The 20412-nt window shown below is 39.7% G+C and overlaps 1 protein-coding gene across 2 annotated transcripts in view; it reads left to right on the forward strand.

Annotated features, from left to right (window-relative positions):
- The window catches only part of COL9A1 (collagen type IX alpha 1 chain), a 72281-nt gene that overhangs the window by 14915 nt on the left and 36954 nt on the right, over positions 1-20412 (forward strand). Inside the window, exons 6-19 of one of the 2 annotated variants that reach the window (XM_064447835.1) lie at positions 3655-3732; positions 4446-4466; positions 5585-5659; positions 6224-6259; positions 6369-6431; positions 8840-8893; positions 9485-9520; positions 13084-13107; positions 13421-13474; positions 15152-15205; positions 16906-16938; positions 17027-17083; positions 17793-17846; positions 19099-19152. In XM_064447835.1, the coding sequence (XP_064303905.1) occupies positions 3655-3732; positions 4446-4466; positions 5585-5659; positions 6224-6259; positions 6369-6431; positions 8840-8893; positions 9485-9520; positions 13084-13107; positions 13421-13474; positions 15152-15205; positions 16906-16938; positions 17027-17083; positions 17793-17846; positions 19099-19152 (693 nt within the window). Of the gene's footprint in view, positions 1-3654; positions 3733-4232; positions 4404-4445; positions 4467-5584; positions 5660-6223; positions 6260-6368; positions 6432-8839; positions 8894-9484; positions 9521-13083; positions 13108-13420; positions 13475-15151; positions 15206-16905; positions 16939-17026; positions 17084-17792; positions 17847-19098; positions 19153-20412 lie in introns of those variants that run through there. The other variant, XM_064447836.1, reaches the window with a different exon arrangement.

Below are 20412 nucleotides of genomic sequence, written 5' to 3' on the forward strand. Positions count from 1 at the left end.
AAATAGTTCTTTTTATCTAAAAGTAATTCAAATAATACACTATATAAACTCTAAGCAATACAAGATATATCATCATTTCAAAGCCAAAAAGGAACTTACTCTCTAAATCATGTATTTGTTGTAGAAAGGGCATTCATTTCTTCCAGCTCAAAGATTAAGTGCTGTGAGATGATATAAATTGCCTTTGTTTCTGTGATTTCAGGGGCATCACCCTGATTTTCTCATAATAGACACTAAACACTTTGCTAGAAGTGATCTTTCCTCATTATTTAAATGACATTTAATGCTGTTAAGTAGTTCAGGGCAGCTGCATGACTTGTAACTTCTCAGAGGAAGCTGCTTATCAATATCTGCTGAACAGGGATTAATTTACACCATAGAACAGATTTTGTGTGTGAATTGTAAAAAGTCACGGCTCAGGTTTTTTTCATTCTGTGAAATCTCACATTTAGAAGGCTGAACCCTTGCTATGGAAGGTCAAATAATACCAGACTTTGCTGTACTGTTCTAAGACTTTTAAAAAAAGATACAAGGAAAGTAAGTAACTGTGAACTACGAAATGCCAAATTAAAGCTTCACGTTTAAAATGTTTCAACTTATTTTACATTCTTGTTATGGTACAGTGTTTTGTAAATAATGCTAGGTATTTTTTCTGCATAGGATGCCTGCCTCATTATTCAGACTTTTTTTTGTGTGTCCACATTTATGAGAGTACCAGGCCTTAATGCTCACCACTCAAATCCCATCTTGAACAAAACAAAGTGATTGGTTTTCTCTTTGGCCATTCAAGAGCGTTGGAAGAAAACATATGAGACACTAAAAGGATTTCTTGGCTCAGCAAGTCAAGTTCCCGCTGCAGCAAGCAATCACATTTTATATTAATACATTTATTTCTATTTTAATATTGATTATGTTCAATATCGAAAAACTGGGTTCAAACTTCAAAAATGTATATGCATTTGTTAGTAGCATTCTCTTAAGACACAGATATTGGCGCTTGGACAGTCACACATCAAAGTCTAACACAACCCAGTAAAGCATTTCATTATCTCAAATCTTCCTCACCTTAGTACAGAAGCCAAAAACTAGGCACCCACTCACACGCACACAAAGAAGACAAAATATGGACAATTATGATCTACATAAAAAACCTAGAATGTGCTGTTGCAGATACTGGCTGCTGGTGGTAAGTAATTTTTTCGGTGTTTGGAGATTTTGTACCATGTTACAAGCTGAAAGCACAGCTCAAGACTCTTGATTTCAGTTACAGTTGTTACTGATCAGCCGTTTTGCATAACCTGTACCCAGATACTTCATTTCAGGCATCCAGTTCCCTCCTCCCGCCCCATGCAGCATGCTCTCTGATGTGGCTATTTTGATTTAAATAATTTGTCAGCACTACGTAAGAATTATGAAGCAAAAGCAGGCTCATTCAGTGGCATCTGCCTGCCTTTTCCACAAAGCCATCCTTTTTTTTTACCACCTTTTGCTTCATTTACTTCCGAACTTAATGCAGAGGGGAACCATTTCCGCGGCCTTGGTCATTCAGTCTTGTGAATGAGGGAAGCGTTCTAAGGAACGAGTTGCGGAATCACACAATTTCAGATTACATACAGATTAAATTTGTACAGGCAACCTTAGTAATGGTATTTCCTAACTACTGAATGAATGACTTCTCAATTTTAGTATTATTTAATATCATTTCAATTTAATATTAAACAGACCAACTGAAAAAGTAGAAATTCTGTCACTTAAAACCATGTCTATCTTAATTTAAATCAGAAATATATTTATAGCATCAGGTTATAAACTGCTTTAGAGCCAGTTATGGACCTCTTTCCCTCTGCAAGTGAGCTTCACAGGTAAATAATGTAGAGAGTCAGGACTCAGAATCTAGTTGTATGGTATGAAATAAATTATCATATAGGTATCATTTGATCCCTTTTTATAAATACTCATTTTCAGATTCCAGATACCCTCTTATTTTTATTATTGCATTGCTGCCTTGTATTATTAAATTGCCGTATACATTCAGTTCTTTTATATGTATATTATGACATTCAGTTGTCTGTTGTCAAGGACTAGGAAAGGTTTTAAAAGGAGAATTGGATAAAGGGGGTAGAGAATTGACTCACAGATAGTGGTGTCAGATAACAGGTAAAAGAAACGAGGGTACTGCCTCTTTTGTGCTCTAGTCTCAGCACTCTGGAAACTGATGACTGCAAAGTAAACACAACACTAGAGATGTGATAGTGAGGATTTCAGGACTGGCAATGCTGAAATGAGGTGAAAGCAAAAAAGAAAAAAGCAGCTTTTGGGTACGTGGGTGTCTTGCAGAGATCTTGAAGGGCTTCGGACTCAAAACATTTATCAAAGCATTTATTAGCTCTAGCAGTCAGTATGCAACTAAGTCGATGTAAGGATGGTAGCGGGAGAGGAAAGCATCTCAGAATCAGACAGTCTGCCTTCTGCATCAGTTACAGACTGGGATTGAAGAAAGCAATGAGATATCCCAGAGGGAGCACAGAAGGCAGCCAGGAAGCACCGAGATATTATTTTGTGGGAGGGATGGTGGGGAGCTACTTTAGCTCAATAGAACAAGAAAGACTCAGAGAAGCAAAGAAATAAGTGAAAGCCCCCAGACACTCACTTTTATTTCCAGCTTCTCAGAAAAAACTAGTTCGAGTCTTTTCCATACTGGGGCTCTATGCCATAACAAGAAAAAAACCCCCAAAACTCTCTTCCCCTCCAACTCCACAGCCATCCATAACGAGAAAAACGGAATAGAAGCCTTTGAATTTTATCATAAAACTGAGAAATCTCTGGATAAACCACTCATTAGCGGTTCATAAGCCAAGCTGATACGGTGTGTGATGGGAAGGGAAATCAACCCAAGACTTTAAAACCTAGGTACAATAAATATGCACAACTTAATATGCTTCTGGTACTTAAAATTGCATGTGATGATGGTATCAACAAATATACCACTGAAGCTGTATGTTTGAGCTATTCAGTAACTTTCAGCAGAGGGTATGTTTTTTAATCTATCACATCAAGTGAGTCTTGGTTGCAGTTTCTGAGAAGAGGTTTGTCTTCATCCTGTGTCATTTTCCAGTGCCAAATACAAATGTTCAAAGAAGATGTGAAATTTCACAGATGTGTATTACCCAGTTGCAGACTGTTGTCAGTGTGCCTGCTTTCTGAACTTCTCATGCTTAAACCATGATTCTGTCCTCAGACCTACCATTCTTCATGGGCACAACTATCCACTTAAATATTTTTGTGTGTCTAATAAAATTACAACATGGCATGAGGAAAAATGCCTGCGCTTATAAAGACCATGTGAAAAAAATGAGGCATGATGAATCTCACCTTCTCTTTAAATCCCTCGGCAGGTTTATGACCCCTCTTTAAAAGACCCCCAGAGTTAGGGGTGGGGGAGAACAGTGTGGAGCTCTGCTCTGGACGCGGTCGGACCCTCCCCATGTGCAGTGCTGAACCGTGGCATCTCCGATACACCCGTAGTTATTATCATTAAATACCGACCTTTATAAAACACGCCGTTAGCTGACCAGTGTTCCTCTTATTACACCCTCGTCACCAATGTGACCCCCCTCTGATCCGAATTAACGTGATCTTTGTTTCCTTTGCCAGTTCGAAATCCAGTGGATGGTGATTCACTGCGACCCCCTGCGACCCCAGCGCGAAGGCTGCGGTGAGCTGCCGGCCCGGGTGAGCGCCCTGCCTGCCCGCCCCTGCCCCTGCCCCTGCCCCTGCCCCTCGCCAGGCTGCCACCGAGGCCCTGCCCGCTGCAGCCCACAGGACCTGCATTTTTTCACCCCCTTTCTGGCCCGAGATGCCCGTTTTTACCGTATCTGCCTGGAATTTGGTGCCTTAGAAATCCAACCCCCCCGAGCAGCAGCCTCATTTTAACCCTTCCGTGACTTACTTTCTCCCCCCACGCCCCCTCCCTTCGCCCGCTGCTCGGGTGGGAGACTTCTGAAAGCTGTGCCTTGCAGACGGGAGGGATCTTCCCAGCCACCCCCCGCAGCTGCCGCCCTACCGAGGAGCCTGGCGGCGGGAAACCCCCGACGGGGGTCTCGGGAGGAGGCAGGGAGGGGAGGCAGGGGTCGGTGCCCGAAGCGACAGCAGCAGGGCAAAGGGTTAAGGCACCGCCGGCTTTCAGTCCTCCCCTTCCCAGCCGCCAGCTTTCCTCCAATCCCCGCGACCCCCCCCACGGCGCTCGCCGGCAGCCCTGAGGGGCTGCAGCGGGTCTCACCCTCGGCCGCCCGCCCCAGCAGCCCCAGGCCGCTCCCTCCACCGCCATGGCCCGGGCTCGGCGCGGCCTCCCGCCTCTGGGGCTTTTCCTGCAGGTCCTTTGCCTTTGCCTCTGCCTGGCTGAAGTAAGTTTATTCTGACTTTGACTCTGTTTTTCTCCCCCGCAGATAAGCCAGACGGTAATCGAGGTAAGTGTGAGGGACGGCGCTCTGTGCTCGGGGAAAGGGTGCGGGTGAAGAAGGACTGAAGGCTGCTCTCTGTCGTGCCATGGCACCCACCCTGGAGGGAAAACCACTGGAGGGTTTTCGGCCCTTTTCTCCCCCACAGTAGCTGTAGCCGACCCTGACGTGGCGCGGGCAGAGGCGGGCTGACCGCGGGGCAGTGGGTGCCGGGTGGGTGCGCCTGCGAGGTACCACCCGGTGGGCATCAGCCCGGGGGGCTTGAGCTCCATCGACAGCTACCGCTGGACGGGTTATTACTGGGAAGAACGGTGTGCGGAGGAAAGCAGCCCAGAGCAGCAGCGCTGTGGGGAGCCGGGGTCCAGGCTCAGGGCCCCAGCAGGGCCCGGGGCCAGCCTCCTGATCACAGAGCACCGTTGTGGGGCCGCGGCCGGAGCTGGCTCCGAGGAGAACAGAGCCCCCCATTATAGGTACCGAGACCTGTGAAAGCCTTTCTCTAGGTTTCCACAGGCTGGTGGCGCCTCCTGCCTCCCCCTCGGGAGCCCGGTGCTTTGAGAAAGCGCCTCTGTGGATGCTAATGTAATCCTGAGGAACCAGGGGGAACCGCTGAGCCCGCCGGTTAAGTAGGGAAAGGGCTGTTTTAAATTTTCTTTGCTAGCACGAACTCCTAGGAAGACTGTCTCCTTTGTGTTGCCTGAATGAGTGATTAGAGTAGCTTAGTGAATTTCAGTGTCTGATTCGCAAAGATCACTCTGTTTCTGCCACCCTGTCATTCCCATACGGCGTTCAGATCCCGCTGGATAGGGGAGTCGAGCCCCCTCCGCCTGGCCTGGCCCTGCCAGCATTGCGGGGCGCAGGGGGGCGGCTGGGCCCGCGGAGGGGGGTTTAACACCCCGTCCCCGTTCTGCCACGAGTGGAGTGTTGCTGGCCATTGCAGCAGCAGCTAAGATGGGATACAGGGTCTGTGGGTCCTGACACGTGTGGGGTGAGGACACAGCTCCTTATCACAGGTTTGACCCCCTGACTAACACATGGAAGCCACCTCTCATTGTGCCGGTCCCTCAAGACTGGCTCTCACAAGCTTGCGAGGATCTAATTGCTCCTTTTTTATTTTTACTCCTTGTCAGAGAGGTCTCCCTGGTCCACCAGGCCCCCCAGGTCCACCGGGGCCACCAGGAGTTCCCGGTATTGATGGCATCGATGTAAGTGTTTCCCATGCCGTGCCTAGGAAATAGGCAGTACCTCGAGCTGTACCTGCATGGTCCTCACTGTTGGCATTTAATCCTGAGGAGTTTGAATTTGGCTGGAGATCCAGATAGGAACTGATGGGCCTCATCTTCAGTAGTGGGCTGGGATGAGGGGAGAAGGTGGCCTTTCAGATTATCTCTGATATGGAAAATACAGGATTATTTATTTTATGTAATCAGCATCATATGCTATGATTATTTGCCTTAAATGGGGTGTAGGGGTTTTATAATTCTACTCTCAAAAGGTTTTACATAGTATCACTCATACTAAAGCATGATAAGGATTTGTGTTGTTATTCCTGATAGGAGCTACTATGTATTTTCCCCCAGTTCCTGTCAGAAGTTTCTGTGATTATTTCTGTTAGTCTATGATAGAGATCATGTGGGTTTAATATTACTTTCCGCCAATAAGAATCAGTTTGGGATTATTCCTGATAATCTGCAAGTCAGTGTTTTTCATGAGGGACCATAAAAGCTCACTGTAGCCCTGACTAATACCTCCTTTTCATATCTTGTTAGGGGGAGAGAGGTCCGAATGGCCCCCCTGGTCCACCAGTAAGTGATTTCAGATACTTTGCAGTTGCTTCTGTGAGAGAAGAGGTTTTGACCTTTATTTCTCCTTCCTTCTCTGAAACAAGTTTAACTGTTATTTTAAATCCTGAAGGGTCCAGATGGGGATGCAGGCAAACCAGGATCCCCTGGCCTACCTGGAGAGCCGGGACCTGATGTGAGTACACTTGATTTTCTGGAATTTCCTCTTTTTTTAGTCTATTTTTGTAGAAGCATGACCTCCTTTTGAGGTCTTTGGCTTTCTCACACCTGCCGGTGAGTGCCAGCAGTATGCATGGGGGAGAGGCACTTTTCTCCAAGGTAAATGATGCTGCCTTGGAGGAGCACAGCCGTGCTGAGGGTGCCGGGGCAGCAGCTGAGGAACAGCACAGGGGCTGCTGGGTGCTGCCACCATGCTGTGGACAGGGTGCTGGGCGGTGGTGCTGCGGGGAGGAGGTCATGCTGTGCCCACTGGAAGCAGCCTCAGGTCAGCACCCCGCTCCCTGTGGGGCAAAGAGAAGGGCAGCAAGGGCAAGAGGAGATCCAAGCCAGGCCTGGGCAGGAGGGCCTGCTGCAGGTCATCAGGATGGGCCAGCCTCTTCTGGGCAGTTGGTGTTTAGTGCCTGAAGCGGGTGTGTGGAGGGGTTGTGTTTAGTAATTTTAGGTCTCATTAGCCTCTCCTTCCCTAAGCCAGAGAAAATGGGAAGAAAAAAAAATCATTTAGATCAGCCCTGTAGGCCTGATGTTAAAGTGGACAGTTCTCGTTTTACTAAATTGAAGCTTAGGAAGGAATTTTAGCTCAGTTTCTGAGGAAAAACTTAGATTTCCATATAGCTGTTACTCCAGATAAAAACCTCCCAGGCTTCAGCCACTGCAGAGCCCATACCTGCTAATATATCTTCCTTTTTCTGTGGAAAATAATACAGAATAGAAGTTTCAACAAGTTGAAATAAAGTTTCAACATCATCTATTGTTGACGGTCTGTTAGGTTGTATCTCTTGAATAAATTAGTGGCAATAAAACCACTTTCATACATTTTTGGAAACTTCATATTTCTCTTGTGAGCAGTGTTTGAAAGCATTTCTCACTATGAAGCAAGATTGTTGTATTAGTACTTAGGTCTTATGACAGTAGGCAGGCAAGCTTATGTTTAATTTATGTAAGTGGTAGAACACGTATATAATATTTATTTTTTATGTTTTAAATTATAAAACAAACTAGTGTACTAGAAAATATTGCAAATTATATAAATGAAAAAGCGTGATATTTATTGAAGATAGCAATATTGTTAGCAGTTAAGTTTTAGTTTGCTTTTGAAAAGAGGTTTAGTGGACATGGAGCTGAAACAGCCTTTAGTTAAACTGTTCAAATTTCAAATCTGTAAGAGGAAATGGGCTTGCCATGAGTGGTATCTCATGTCACTTCATTTTTCCTGAAAACAATAAAGGACCACAACCCATTTGTATGTGTCAAAAACCCAGAAGCAGGTCTTTAAAAATCATGGCCGCTTATCATTTTCACTTAAGGCATGGTTTTGTTTTCCTTGCCAGAATTTGTGGTAACGCAATCAGGTGAAACAGAATGTTTTAAACTCAGCTCAACTTTTGATATTTGTTCACACTTGCATATTCCCTTATATTAGTATATGAGTGAAACTGTAATACTGGAATACTCTGTTCTGAAATGGTGAACCTTTTTTATTTTCACTGGAAGACAAAACTGGAAGACAAAATTGTACTCCCACTGTGCGTTCAACTCTTAATTGGGATTTTAGATATATAATACCTTCTTCCATGTTTAATTGGTGAGGCAGTTCTGACTTTTTAAATCTCATTTTTCTTTCACAAACTATTTCAGTGTCAGGTTTAATAGACTGAGTAAAGATACTGTACAGTAATTGCCTGTAATGATCACGTAAGCTTTTGAAAACATATTATTAGAGAAAACATCCCTTTGGGTGAGCACTGAATTACTGGAAGTGTACCAAAAGAGAAAAGTATTAGACAAATATAAAAGCAAGGCTTTTCTGATGGATATCTGGAAATTTCAAAGCCATAGAAGCTGATTAATTGGAAACAACAGAAAACAAAAGAACTCCAAATGAATTTGTAGTTATAATATCATGATTGCTTTTTATTTTAGCCATATAGACATATAGACAGATAGGATAAACTCAAATCCAGCCTGGCAGCTTTGTTGATATTTTTTTTTTTTTTGGTCAATGAGTGGTTTATTTGAAATGGGAAACTCTGACAGTTGTTGTTTTTAACCTAAGCCATGAACTAAATTAATCGATCTCCCATTGAGAGGAAATAAGTTCATGTGAGATCACGTGTTTAGTTTGTGATTTAACTGAATAATTTTTGAAGGACATGTATCACAGGCACTGATGTTTGTCACGAGAAGCTAGTACTTTAAATTTGGGCAGTTCTATCTGTACATGTAAATAGGCATTTGAATTTTAAGTCTCCTGCAGTTACTTATCTCATCTAATAGCTTTATTACTGTATGTTTTAGAATGTTTTCTGTTGTGATTAAGAAAATGATGTAACCTTTGCATTAACATTGTATACGTTACTTCCAAAGGGTTTCACAGGACCTGATGGCTCACGTGGAGCTACAGGACCAAAAGGACAGAAGGTAAGAACAAAATTACACATGAAATGATGGGATTCTTTTCTAAGCAGGATTTTTGTTTGTCACTATGCAACTAATGAGGTGTGCAGCCTTTCTTACAATATTAAAACATCTATAGAATACAGACCCACTGGGCCCTTTTCACACAGTACAAAGCAAGTTCCATTCACCCAGCCAGCAGTAAGGAATGGTGGCGTTACACTGATGACTAAGGTTGAGCATCTTCAGTAATGGTGAGGCTCTTTCCATCTTGTGCTGTAATTATGTCATAGTAATACGCAGTGGGAACCAGACGGTGAGACCTGACTTCATCAGGAATCAGACAAATGAAATATACATGAGAAGTCAGAGTAACCAGCAGGTTTGAATTTTTTTTTGGGTGGGAAAAAAGGCCTAAGGCTGTATCTTTTTAATATTGCAAAAGTCTTTCTATCAAGTCTCACTGAAACCCACATTACATTAATGAAGTGAATAATACTTGCAGAATATGTCCACTAAATGATACCCTCCAAAAGTTGAGAGCATCTTCCTGTATGTTGTTTACAAAACTTTATGCTAATGCCTCTTGAAAAACTCAATTTTTATCTTTTAAAGGGCGAGCCAGGACTGCCAGGTGCTCGTGGACTGCCGGTAGGTATATGCATTTATATGTAGTATATGAAAAGGCTTTTTAGTCCTTAAGTATCAATATGAAGGATTCTTACCATTAAATGTAGTGAAGAAAAGCCAGAAACTATTTCTGAGGTTTTAAAGAACTCATAAGATATTAAAGTAGTATGGAAAAGAACCTTTCTGTCTTTATATCAGAATGTGCAGATATTACTGAAAGGACATATTTGGTTTGTAAGCCATAGAAAAGAAAGGAGTGTTTGTGATGTGGTCACAACTTTTGGATGCATAGAGTTTTTTTTTCCATCTCTGTGAAAATGCTGTAGAGACAGGACAGCTCATGCTTTATTTGTGTAAATTAGCCGACAGTTCCTGTTTTCAGCTCTTTGCCATGTGTTTAAATGGCAACACTGAAGTGTAAATGCTTTACGGGACTTCTTGTGCTGTTCCATATCAAAAGAAGACAAAATACGAGAAAGGACATGCGAAGAGTACTGTTCCAGTTGACATGCAGATGTATTTAATATCTGGCTTTGGGGGCTGAAAACAATTGTGAATTTTAGGAATTTTACAGAGTTGAAGAAGTGAATGATGATTGGCATGTAGAAACTCAGATTATACAGGAAAACCGGAAAAAACCCAAGGAAAATGAGTAATGGAACAAGATGACTGGCATTAAATTGTATTAGGGCTACACATAATTAAAATCTAATTACAAATTAGATTCAATTTGGAGAAGTTATTGGTATTAAATAGAAGAGGCATTGTATTCTGATATAGCACTCCTTGCTGTGAAATTCTGTATCTTCGACTGTATCTTTGTATTTTTGACCATGCCCCATTAACTTTCACTACATTTATATTAAACAATCATTTTGATATTTGGCCAGGGAGGAAATTATAATGTTATTCTTGAAGACATTACATTATAGACATGGTCAAACTTAAGATTAATCATTTTATGTGGACATTTGCATTTAATTTTCATGGATGCTGTTTCTTACCTGAAAATCTAGAAAATATGTAATGCTTTTGTAATGGCTGCTCAACCTGTAGACTCAATATAGGAGCTAAATTTAGTCACAGAAAATAGCAGAACTGAGGTAGCTTCTAGGTAGACTGAAAGCCCTATATTTTTTCTGTTGGGGTTTGAGTTTGTTTGTTTATTTTCAATTTTGCTGTCAAGTAGGTGGGGAAATAATTTCTGGGTCATTTGCAATGCATTTTAAAATGTGTGTCTGGAATGAGGAGATAGCTTAACTCTGTCATATATGTTACTCAGATGATACGGAAAAAAGTGTACATGAAAATAACTACTATGGGAGAGGAAAAAATGGGGAATTAAAACCGAATTACTGAAATAGTAGGTTAAAATACTGTAGTGTTTTATCCTGTCAATTGAAATAAAAATTGGCTTGAGGAAAATATACATGATTTTTCCTCACCATTAACAGACTAATGTAAGAAAGAATAATTTAAGAGCCTTCTGAAAAAGTGGGTATATAAAATATCCATAAAGAGGGTTAATCGCATCTTAGAAGTGGAGATGTTACTATGGGAAAGCAGCAAATTGGACCAACTTGTCAGAGTAGAATGCTGTTTCTATTCAGAGCAGCACTTGCCTGGTTCAGATCTTTTGCGATCATGTTTTGAGACTGTAAGAGCAATATACCTGAAGAGATTTTGCGCCATTGTTCAAAGTTTAGTGATTTTTGTTGTCCTGAGACTTTCAGTCTTAAGGTGATAATGCTTCAGTGAATCTCGGAAGGGGTTGCATTTGGAGTTCTGCCTCTGCTTAATAAGCAACTGGACCTCATATTTAAAGGCGAATCTGCAGAAATATTTATAATGAGGAAATGATAATTTGTAGTTATTTAAAGGTAAAGAAAAGATGGATATACTTGGTCACCTTGTGTCATAACCCTTGTAATTCTTAAGGTTAAAGTTAATCCTTAGACCTCACATTTTAGGAGGAAGCCTGGGGATTGATTTTGTGGTTCCATACTCATTAAAAGCTTGGACATGCTGAATCCATATGGAAAGATTAATGCTCAAAATAAATCTCTTGGGGAAATTCCATTTATATAGGCTTTCCTTCTGATGAATGTGTTTAAGATGCTGAAGGAATAGAGCAGTTAGTGGAAGTTTCTCAAAATGGCCAGTGCCAGTCATCTCACCTTTAGTGAGATGGAGTAATGAAACCTAATAAATAAAAAAAGAAGGATAGGAGTGGTAGTGCTGGTGTGATGGTTGTAATTCTCAGATCCAGAGACTTTTTGAGAAGCTGTTAGTACAAGTGTGAAGTAATGGCGCTGTTTAACCATTGCAGGTCTTTGGTTTGATCCATGAGACCTCATTTATGAGAAACATAGTGAGCACACTTAATACTGTCTGCATGCTGGTTACATGATTAAATGAGTATTTAGGTGTAATCATGCACTGCTTTGAATTCAGTCAGTGGCCTTTTGCAAGTGAAGTAGTCTCTGGATGGTTATCCAAAAACTTAATTTCTCACAAAACCCCCTTGCTTAAGTAGTTAAAATGCTCAGTGCAAACAGAAAGTCAGAAGCCTTGGCAACAACATTAATTAGTTTTATTGCCACTGTTCTTCAAGCTCATGTGATGTGATGCAGTGAAAGTTTGATTTGTATAGTCAAATGTAGACATGTATAATATAAAGAATTGCAACAAGGGAGTGTTAAGCAAAGGAATTATGCAGGTTATGCAAGGTGAAAAAGTTTACTTTCTGGTGTGCATTAAATGGTTAAAATGGAATGACTCTGATAAATGCTTCAAGTTTTCCCTGTTATACCAGGTTTTCTAAGGACAACCTTGCAGATACAATCCTGGCATGATATTCTGTGGCTTTTAAACTCCACTCAGCTCAGGCGCTTTATTATGTCAAATCTCTTGAAGATTCAAGTATGGTTGTGATTTTTGTATGCCAGTGTTTCATACACATAATTGACGCTGTTGTCCATAACATTATCCATTTCCTTTAGTAATGCAAGACTGTTTTCTTAGAGGAGGTGTATTGTCCAAATAGGTAGAAACGTATGTGTATCTTGGACACTTCTCATTAAAATGATTCAGAGCCATACTGATGGAAAATGTAAACGGGAGCAGTTTGCTGTTCTTTCTGGTTACCAAAAAGCACTGGTTTAATGGATTTCGACCTTGGGGAAGCACTGGCAAAAAAAAAAAATCTCTTTTATTCTAAATTTAAATGCACCGTTGGAAGGAAATGATTATAGCATAGATGTGTTTATCACGGTACTTGATAATTAGCTAAAACCAAAGGCTTTGGTATCTTCATTTCTCTGTTGAAGTATATGGGTTTGTAAATATGTGTAAGTAAATGCTACTGCAAGGCAAATTCATAAATTATGTAATTTTTCTCCTGGTATTGATTACCTGATAATAAAAATGATATTTAACATTAGTTAGGCAAGTTTTCAGAGTGATTTTGCAGAATCAAACATCAGGTTATTTGTATGTTTTTGTCCCAAGTACTCTAATCATGGCAAACAGCTTGACTAGGTGTGGAACCCTCCCCACTTATGACCTTTTTTCATATTTCACAGGGCAAGGGCCTTCTTGGACCACCTGTAAGTATAAATTTTAAAATTCATAAATATGTTGTTTAATGAATCTGTTTAAATATTCAATACAGCTGTTATACTGTAATAAAAAGTAATCAAGTCAGAAAAGAAACTATTTTAATCCTAATGTTATATGTCTATTATGTATGCTTTCTTCAGCTACTACTGAGGCTGCTTAGGCTTATGGTATATTTGGTAACAATACTGGTGTCTGAAGGCATAGTTTGCTGTTTGAGATAATTACACGTTCCCACTCCTTGGATGCTTGTTGTAAAAATATTGTATTGTCTAAAAATACTATTTAACTTGGCTGTTACAGGGTCCAGCTGGTGCAGCAGGACTTCCTGGGGAAGTAGGTCGTGCTGGTCCACCTGTAAGTACTACCATGTTTGCTCAAAATGTAGGTTTATTCAATTGCTGGAAGGTACTTATAGAGAAAACGAATAATTACTGTGCCATCTAAACACTAGTTGGGTTATAACAGCACTTGAAAACACATTTTTTTTTCCTCTACAGTGATCACTGATAGAGGAAAGATTGTGTTTGAAGCTCATCAGAAATAAGGAACAATTAATAGTACAAAGTGAGGGCCATCCATTAGATTAGAATTAAGTGTTTCATATAGCGTCCCATAACCCACTCAAGGAAAGCTAAAATCAAAAAGCAAACCTGCCAGAAATACAAGAAATGTAAAACTTAACATTACATGCAGACCTTTAGCTTTAATGCTCATGTATGTATTATGGTACATGACCACATACTATTTCTGTTTTCCATTTGCATATCGGTGAAAAGGGCAATTTGGTATTTCTTCTTAGTCTCATTTTAAGAGTGACTCCATCTAGTGACCTTACTGCTAAACTGTGCACTCAGTTTCAGCACACTCATATTTTGACTCCATACTTTACCACTGCAATGCAAACTGAAACTGGTTGTTATTTTTTCACTTGAAATCTGAAATAGCATTAAAATTTTGTTTAATGAAGCCTACTTTTTAATGCTTATCTCTCCCCGTGTGTTGTACTCTGTCATATAAATGAATATTAAAAAAAAACCCTAAAAACTGCCAGTTTGTTTCAGAAGATGATCTACCTAGCTCACTGTCTTGCTGTAGAAAGGGCAATAATGGATACCTAGGGAAGTGTACATGCTCTTTGTAAAATGACATTTTTCTGTCATATTGTCCCACATTCTGGGAGTCAGCAGTTCAGAGACTGCCTGAATCAGAAATTGCGTCTGTGCTGCCTTTTTCAAAAGCTATATATGAGCCTATCCTCCATTATTGTAGTCATTCTCTTTTTGAATCCATTTTTATCATGGACTTCCACAACACATCTATGATAATGAGTCCCATAATGTAATTACATATTGTGTGGGAAAGAAATATTCTTTTTTGGTGTTTTTTAAGCCTATGGCTCTATAGCTCATGCATTTTGAGAATTAGTGAATGATTTTTCTATATTTGTCTTGTTCATTTTATTTATGATTTAATAACATATCAACCATACTATTGAAATGACAGTATTAAATTAAAAGGTGGTCCCTGTCAGAATATTAGACTGATTTTAATTAAAAGCATTCAGAAAAAATAATTTGCAGAGGTTCTGTGTTGGCTTTATTGTACATCAAAACTTCACAAACAGGAGAAGATTCTAACTTGGTAAATTCATCATGGGCTCTGAAAAAGGGGATTTTTTTCCTCTCTGTGCTTTGGGCATTTTTGCCAGTTACTAGGATTTTTCAATTCAGTACTTAATTAGCAGTTATGAGATAGAGGAGTGCATAGATGATCCTGTGGTCAGATGTTTCAGCTTCCTAAACCTGCTGAAATTTGTTTTTTGTGATTCCTACTCCTCAACATGGCTCCCTTTCTACTAAAAAATTGGTTTTCCCATTCTACTATTGGAGCCATGTTGTGGGTTTAGGTTTTAATTGGTTACCTAGCCCATCGTTCTGCAGCTACTTCATTTCTCACTGTTGTTGTGTGGTATGAATATGTAACCGCTGGTTGTCAGTATTATGATGAATCAGCAAAATTATCCTTTTTTAGGGAGATCCAGGAAAAAGAGGGCCACCAGGGCCACCAGGACCACCAGGCCCTCGGGTAAGTGATTGCCTTTAATATGTGCTAATGTCTGAATTATGTATTGTCGCTGCTTGAACAAAACTTCTCAAGTCCTACAGCTGAATACCAACCTTAGGATTTCATCAAGCTATATTAATTCACAATGTCTAGAGGCTTGTGGTCAAAGCCTCATTTAATAATATTAACATTTGATCTTTCATTTAGAAAGCAAGTTGCTAGTCTTTATTGTTATAAAAGTTACTTTGAAATGCAAACTGTGCAACTTCTGTCATGATGTTTTCCCATTTATGCAAATGGTCTTAAACTGTAACTTTTACAGGGTTTAAACTTCCTTGTTCATTCAAGTAGTACTGTAAACATAGTCTTTGTTAAGCCTCACTAGTAGTAATTCAGCAGAGATAGACTTTCTTCTGTTAGAAGGAGAAAAATTTAATGTTTGGCTATGAGCCAGAAATATATGCTCCCAGGTGGGTTAATTTCTAAAGCCTTTGTTGCAACCAGGCCTGCTACTTGCAAAGGATGTAAGAAAGCTTTGCAGTGGTGCTTTGCCTCTATAAGTGAATTGTTATCTTCTTTGAGCCTCTAGGGAGGGGGAATGTGTGTTATGCCTTTGTCTTGTGGCTATTTACCTGCCCAGTGAGATAAAACTGAGTGTCTGGCAGAGACGTTGGAGGCTGGGTGCTGTGAAATGCAAATCACTGGGAAATGTGCTTGTGTCTTACTAACGTCTTTTTAAAAGCTGTACCTCTGCTGGACAGACCCTCAATCTGTATGCTTTATTTGTGCTGTGTGTTTTGTTTTCATTGAAGTTGCCAGAGAGTTGACAGAGGCATTGTAAAAAGTGTGAATGATAAAGTGAAAAGAGTATTTAGGAAACAATTAAAAATGAATTCTCAAAAATGGTGTATGCTGCTTCTATTCCTGGACAGTTTTGTCCTTTTTAAATTTCTGAAGTGCCACAATCCCACTTCTACTTGATGACATTATGGACCCAAACATACCCTGAGCTTTTTTAAAATCATTCTGTATAAAAGGAGAGCAGCTCATTCCTTAAAACCCCCTGTGCTTCTCTGAAACAGTGTGCTCCCTCCCACTGGCCTTTAAAGAGTCCAGCTGCTGCTGTGAAATCATATTTCTCCCTGTTGTGCCTCATAAGCCTCCCGTTAGCTTCCACCAAGTATTTGATTTAATATGAGGAATTACCTTCCCCCCACTGAGTCCATCTCGTTGTACACTCATCTCTGGTTTATTGCAATTCCACTAACTGCCAGACATCTGGCTCGTCTACCAATACTTGCATTGTGAGAAGATTATTTTCTCTGTAAAGATCTGAATCTTGAACGGTAGTAAGTTGGAAAAGTAAAAGTTGTCCTTATTATAGAAATTGTCTTGGGTTCTGTTGGAAATTCATGGGGTTTCAAATATGTGCTCTATATTTAATAGAAAATATGTTTTATGTAGCTTAAAAAACAAAATAATTACTTTATTTTTCAGAAAAGTTGATCTAAGTTAGAGGACAGGATATTGCAGGTACCTGCAATCCTACAATGATATTCTACAGTTTAGGTGTTCTCATGTTGGAGAACCTTTGGTTGATTATAGTTCTGATTCCAGCTTTAGATAGTAGTATTTCCTGTTTTGTCTAATGACTATATTGTCTAATGCGTCTAGTCTGGTTATTTCTCTTTTACTGACTGATTTAATTTCATTTGATTTAGGGAACAATTGGCCTGCAAGATGGGGATCCATTGGTAAGATAGTTGTCCATGTTTTTTTGAAAATAATTTCCAACAACCGTATTCCACCTATGTGGTACTAACTATGTGGATGCTTTTCCAGTGTCCCAATGCTTGTCCACCTGGCCGCCCAGGACATGCTGGCTTAATGGGAATGAAGGTAAAAGAATCTGTTTGTTCAAGCATTCCTTATAGAGATACCGTCTCGGAGCACTAGGGAGGGTAATTGCTGGCTTGACAGAAGGGCAGTTCACTGTTAATTTCAAAAAACAGTGCATCAGTGTGGATGCTTAGAGTTATTTCAATTCCTTACTGCCAAAATAACATCATCTTGTTGAAATCTCTTACTGCTGTTGTAATCTTCAGGGTAAAATTTATGTGTGGTCCTGAAAGGATTAGAGTCTTTGAAGGATTTCTTTATTTACTTTGCAGACCAGTAGTCTGATGACTCCTGAAACGAAATATTCTCTCAAATCCTTTGTCTTTTTTATTTCTTTTTCTTCTCATGGGAGATGTGTAACCTACTAAATTGAAATGAATGCTTTTGAAGTCTCATTTTATCTAAGATTTTTAAATGTATTCTTTGCTGGTTTCTGGGAATTCTGTTGGCCTGAGGAAATCGTTATGGGCTAACCTAAGAAGAAATACTGACCTGTCTAGAAAACTGTCTGACAACCCTGCTACATCAAGAAACAGATCATTTTGAACACGGTGCTTGATATGTGTTGTTAACTGGATAGGTGAGGAAGCATTTGAATTGCAGAGGGAGCAGCAAGATAGTTCTGAGGAGTCTGTCTGTTTTGCAAAACACTGTATCTTATTTTTTAATAAGCTCTAATTATTTTGTTTGGTTTTTACATTTATTTTAGGGACAGAAAGGTTCAAAAGGAGAGTCTGGAGAACCAGGAAGACAAGGTTATAAGGTAAAAAAAAGAGCAAAAAATAAAAAGGAACACCTGCTGTTAGCGAGGTAATAGTAGTTTAGCCTTGTTTTCAAACACATGCATGAAGACATGCTACATATGCCAGAGTAACCAAAGGCACATCTCCATACTTCATTCACCTGTACTCTGTGTTTATTATGATGCAGAAGTCAGTGCTGCTGTACTCCTCTGCTTTTTATTTTCAACATGCAATTTAATTTTCAAGGAAAAAACTGAAGTAAAATTTATTAATTGGAAAACTTCCAAACATTTAAATGCAGAAGTATTCTGTGGAATTACCAGGTAAATTTTTCTGTGGCACAGCTGTGTAGTAACAGGGACAGGAAGAATGAGAGGGAAATGCATTTGAGAGAGAAAGGACACAGTACAAGTTCATAGGCAAAGAAAGATTATAACTGCAGTAAAGATGCCAAGTCCAATTCAGCTTGGAGACTGAAATGTGAACTCTTTTAAGGTGTTTTATTTGAGTTAACCTTGTTTAACATTAAGATATTTGTAAGAAAAGTTGAGAAGTTTTGTACTACCTTCGTCTGTGCTTCAATGTTGGGAGAAAAAAAATCCGAGAAAAATGTTCTGTTTTATTTAAAAAACCCCACCACTCCCTGCCCTCTATTCCTAAGCATATTGAAAAGAATATTGCCATACTAGAAATAGCTCCCTTATTTTTTCCTGTTGTCTTATGCTCCAAAATCCCTGTGTGCAAATTAAACTGGGAGTAAATATTGTCATTCCACTAGGGTGCACTGTCATTGTATGAGAGAGGTTGCCATCTAATCAAATCGGGATTTGACCAGATAAGGCATTTTACCCTTTTAGTTTTCAAAAAATTCTGAAGCGCAGTGTGATATTGTGATGCAGAGCTAGTAGCATATCTAGTCCATTCACATATATGGGTATACCTTCATTATGCTTTTAATCTAAAAAAAATATAAAAACTAAAAAAGATTAACATCAAGAATAAAAGGAATGACAGACAGATTAGGAGTAAAGTATTATTGTTATTCTTTATACTGAGGTGGTTTTGAAATTACCCTTTTGACTAATAGTTGAATGGAATGTGAACCTAAATGAATCCCTGTCTATGTTCTGAGGAAGTAGTATGACTTCATTTGGATTTCCTTCAAGCAGGACATGGTGACAGAAAACAACAGTAGTAAATGTACCTGCTACAATGAGGGAGTAATATGCACGGTATGGATCAGCTATAGATGTTTTCCTTTTGCTTTCCCAGGGTGAAGAAGGGGACCAAGGACCCAGTGGTGAAGTGGGAGCTCAAGGCCCTCCAGTAAAGTATTTCGTCTTAAACAGTGTTGCCCATTTGCTTTATTATGTCATAACTTTTTTCTTCTTATTGTAAGAAAATAGATATTATAAACATGCCACACACCTTTCCCTTTCTTCTGCCATAATGTCTATGAGGGAAGGTAGAATTATTTAAGTCCCTCCAAAAAGCTGCACTATTGTGTGGCACAAAGCTCTAACTATTTCTATAGAGAGGAATATTTTTAAAAGTATTTAATGTCCTAAATTTTGTGTTGTGTTTAGACTGTGCAAATAGCTTTCTTTCCCTGGCCTTCCTTTCCATAATTTTGATTACTCTGACTTCAGCCTTTCAAAGCTGTGTTTATGTTTAAAACATGCTTAACTGTGAAATTAAGGGTTAGCTAAAACTTGAGGTAACAGCCACTGAAGAATAGACTTTTTTTTCCCTTTCAGTTTTTCACCTTTTTCCATGCCAAGAAAGAAACCTTCAATCACACTTCAGATTTTTGAATTATTTTCCTGTCTTGCTTCACCTGACTTTTTGTTCTGGCACATATCTCCTGAGCTTGTTTCCTTGTGAGGAGCTGCTCTTATAGTTATCACATCTGAAGAGGCAACAGGAAACAGAATAAAGGGGTCATTCTAAGTAAGAGAAATAGGCAGAGACTTTAGGCATAACATGTTTAATTTCTATAGTTTATTTTCTGGTGGGGTTTTATTGTTTTTTTCCTTGGATGTGAAACTATTTCTTTAATACCATTGGTGTAAGGTGTGATGATATACAGGAGCTTACTTTGATGCACATGACATCCAAATCCTAAATTACAGAATTCTCTATAAACATAAAACAACATTAATCTCCAGATTTGGATTAAAGAAAGACTAGAGACTAAGTAAAGGAAAGGGTGGAATCCTTTTTATGTTTGATGCTGAAAAAAGTATCCCTAGGGCCCTAGTGCAGAAAAAGTACTTGTGTAAGATGCAGCTTCTGCTATCTGAAGGGCCAGTAAAAGTAAAAGTAAAAGGGCTGCCCATCAAGAGTCTGGTCAAGGAGTAGGTTTTTCTATGCTGCTTTGAAGTGTCTGTAGCTGTTTTGTTAACAAAGTTGTAGCACATTCTTTTTGCAGGATAAACACATTATGGCTGAGGGTTTGGTCTCTCTGCAGAGAGGAGACAGGCCATGTAGTTTCAGTCTCTCAGGAAGAGTTAAAAATTGAAGCCAAATTTCCCATGAGACTATTTTGAGAGGAAGTGATGATGGTTATGATGCAACCTGCTACAC

Source organism: Phalacrocorax carbo, chromosome 3 (genome assembly GCF_963921805.1).
Source record: "Phalacrocorax carbo chromosome 3, bPhaCar2.1, whole genome shotgun sequence".
Taxonomy (NCBI): Eukaryota; Metazoa; Chordata; class Aves; order Suliformes; family Phalacrocoracidae; genus Phalacrocorax; species Phalacrocorax carbo.